Consider the following 1,352-nt stretch of genomic DNA (forward strand, 5'->3'; position numbering starts at 1 on the left):
GTGTGTGTGTGTGTGTGTGTGTGTGTGTGTGTGTGTGTGTGTGTGTGTGTGTGTGTGTTATAAAAAATGGAGGGGAGTGGACTGGAGGTTGCATCTGTTCCATGTTTCCTCTAATGAACTCTTTCCCCATTTTCATAAGGTATAAATTGTATCATGCTTGCTGGGGCGTTTAAAACAAAACTTTAAGGAAGTCAAAAGCAGACAGATTCTTATAGATCTACTCATGTCATCACTGTCCAAGAAAACTGTGTTGTAAAATTCGACATATGACAGTTTTCCATACCACAATCCCCTTCAATCGCAAATATCTCGACTCCTATTCAAGATAGATGTGTAATTTTTTCAACGAAAGCGAGACAAATGAACAAGCTTTATAATGATACCAATAACTCTACCTGCGGCAAAAGTTGATGGGCTCCTGATTCCACCATGTGGCGACTCAAATGGGCTTTGTTATAATAGGATCTGATTAGTGAGTGGGTATTACTGTGCACGTGCAGACAATTAGGGCTCCAGTTTGCTGATGAGAGAAGGGGGGGGGGAGGTAGGGTGGGAGGATCGATCGAATTTATAAGGGTAATTAGGAGGCCTCAGAGCATATTATGCGTTTGCTCATTTTAATTAATGCCCAATGGAATCTACCCCTCCTTTTACTCTCCTGTCCTCTTCTTCCTGTCAAAGTGGCCACGTTGCTATGGAGCTCATCTTCACATGTCGACACATATATGACTTATTTATGTTGCAAGTGCCGTTAAACTCTTACTAAAACCTTTTTTTTAACCTGTTAATGAACGTCAAGATATGTATGTATGTATTTATGTGCCGTATGTATGCTTGTTCATGTATATATAATGTATTATGTTACGCCATTGTTAACCAAATTTCCTCAAGGGGATTAAGAAAAAGTGGAATCTTATTCATTGATTGGTTAATTGATTGATAGATTGATTGATTGACTGATTGATTGGTAAATTGATTGATTAGTTGATTGACTGATTGATTGATTGAATGATTGATTGATTTATTCATTTGATTGATTGTTTGTTTGTTTGTATATTTATTTATTTTATAATTCGTTGTGTCTTTCCCAGAACTGATCCACAGCCCACTGATGAAGGAGTTTCCTCACATAGCAGACACACCGGACCTTATGAAACTGCTCAGGGTATGCCCGTCTCTCTCGCCTCTGCTGAGATCTTATAATTATTTACATTTTCTGTGCTTGTATTTTTTATTTTTTATTTGTTTTATCAGAATCATTCACCAGCCGTCTGTGGTGTAGTTGTTAGGGGTACTTCAAGCCATTGCACACAGAAGACCTGAGTTTGACACCCATTTTATTGGGGGGACGG

At 38.5% G+C, this 1,352-nt stretch overlaps 1 protein-coding gene across 1 annotated transcript in view; it reads left to right on the top strand.

Annotated features, from left to right (window-relative positions):
* LOC101847485 (nephrocystin-1) overlaps positions 1-1,352 on the top strand; it is a gene marked incomplete in the record, with an annotated part of 63,485 nt that overhangs the window by 41,456 nt on the left and 20,677 nt on the right. The window contains 1 exon segment of the mRNA XM_035969214.1: positions 1,092-1,165. Coding sequence (XP_035825107.1) covers positions 1,092-1,165 — 74 coding nt within the window.

This window comes from Aplysia californica, unplaced genomic scaffold (genome assembly GCF_000002075.1).
Source record: "Aplysia californica isolate F4 #8 unplaced genomic scaffold, AplCal3.0 scaffold00126, whole genome shotgun sequence".
In the NCBI taxonomy this organism is placed as follows: Eukaryota; Metazoa; Mollusca; class Gastropoda; order Aplysiida; family Aplysiidae; genus Aplysia; species Aplysia californica.